Source organism: Neopelma chrysocephalum, unplaced genomic scaffold (assembly GCF_003984885.1).
Source record: "Neopelma chrysocephalum unplaced genomic scaffold, ASM398488v2 Primary Assembly neopelma1_94994, whole genome shotgun sequence".
Taxonomy (NCBI): domain Eukaryota; kingdom Metazoa; phylum Chordata; class Aves; order Passeriformes; family Pipridae; genus Neopelma; species Neopelma chrysocephalum.
In genome coordinates, this window is record NW_020923696.1 from 2,840 (window position 1) to 4,391 (window position 1,552).

Here is a 1,552-nt window from a genome sequence, read left to right on the forward strand (position 1 = left end):
GGGGAAATGGGGGTTTAGAGGAGTAAATGGGGGTCTAGGGGCACCTTGTTACTGCCCAGGTTCAGGGACTGCAGCTGGGGGGGAAATTGGGGGGTTACAGGGGGGAAATGGGGGTCTGGGGGCACCTTGTTACTGCCCAGGGTCAGGGACTGCAGCTGGGGGGGAAAATTGGGGGGTTACAGGGGGGAAATGGGGGTCTGGGGTGCAGAATATGGGGTTGGGGGGGGTAAAAAGGGGATTGGGGAGGACAAGAAGGGACTGGGGGGGACCAGCAGGGGTTTGGGGGCACCCAAAGGGGTTTGGGGTCCCAGCAGGGTCTCAGGGGCTCCCAGCACACAGTTGGGGGTCCCAACAAAGTGCCAGGAGTCTCAGCACACATTTGGGGGTCCCAGCAGGGTCTCAGAAGTCCCAGCACACATTTGGGGGTCCCAGCACACATTTGGGGGTCCCAGCAGGGTCTCAGGGGTCCCAGTACACATTTGGGGGTCCCAGCAGGGTCTCAGGGTCTCCCATCCCTCACCTCGGGGATGTTCTCCTCGATGATGCGCAGCACCACGCCCATGCAGCTGCGCTGGTTCAGCACCACGTCGATGCTCTGGGCCACCAGGTCTGGGGGCAGAAGGGGGCAGGGGGGGTCAGGGAGGGTCAGGCCCGGCCCCTGCAGCCCCCTCAGGACCCCCAAAGCCCCCCCAGCCCCCCAGACTCACCCGGGTCGACGCGGAGGCTCTTGAGGTCCAGCGCCTGCTGGGACCCGTCGTATCTCTTGCTCATGCAGAGCTGGGGGGGAGAAAGGGGTGAGACCCCCACCCTGAGCCCCCCAGGACCCCCCGACCCCCCCCCTGAGCCCCCCCCCACCTTGAGCTGCTCGATCTCCTCAGGTTTGAGCTCGTTCTGCAGCGACTGCGGCGGCGCCGACGCGTTGATGACGATCACGACCTGCGGGAGCAGGGACGGGGCCGTGGGTCCCACCCGGAGCACATCCCACCCCATCCCATCTCATTCCATCCCCATCTTGTCCCATCCCGTCCCATCCCATCCCATCCTTCTTCCCGTCTCCATCCCAATCTCACTCAGCTCTCCCCACCCCAACCATCTTCTCCCGTCTCATCCCACCTCATCCATCCCATCCTCCTCTCCATCTCTTTCTATCCCATCCCCATCCCATTCCATTCCGCTCACTCCTTCCCATCCCACCCATCCCATCCTTGTTTCTATTGTTCAATCTGATTCCCTCCAACTCTTCCCACCCCAACCATCCCATCCCTTCCCTTCCCATCCCATCCTTGTTTCCGTTGTTCAACCTGATCCCATCCAACTCTCCCCACCCCAACCATCCCATCCATCCTATCCCTTCCTCCTCGCCCTCCCACCATCCCACCCCAATCCCACTCCCTCCCCATCCCATCCCATCTATCCCATCCCTTCCTCCCCACCTCCCACCCTCCCACCCCAATCCCACTCCCATCCCATCCCATCGATCCCATCCCATCCCTTCCTCCCCACCCTCCCACCCCAATCCCACTCCCTCCCCATCCCATCCCATCTATCCCAT

General features: G+C 62.8%; 1 protein-coding gene across 1 annotated transcript in view; it reads right to left on the bottom strand.

The window, feature by feature from the left end:
• LOC113980700 (nuclear RNA export factor 1-like) overlaps positions 1-990 on the bottom strand; it is a gene marked incomplete at its 3' end in the record, with an annotated part of 1,514 nt that extends 524 nt beyond the window's left edge. Inside the window, exons 1-3 of the mRNA XM_027707904.1 lie at positions 856-990; positions 708-777; positions 521-609 (exon numbers count right to left, since the gene is read on the bottom strand). Of these exons, the coding sequence (XP_027563705.1) occupies positions 521-609; positions 708-777; positions 856-990 (294 nt within the window). The remainder of the gene's footprint in view (positions 1-520; positions 610-707; positions 778-855) is intronic.
• Positions 991-1,552: the final 562 nt, after the last annotated feature.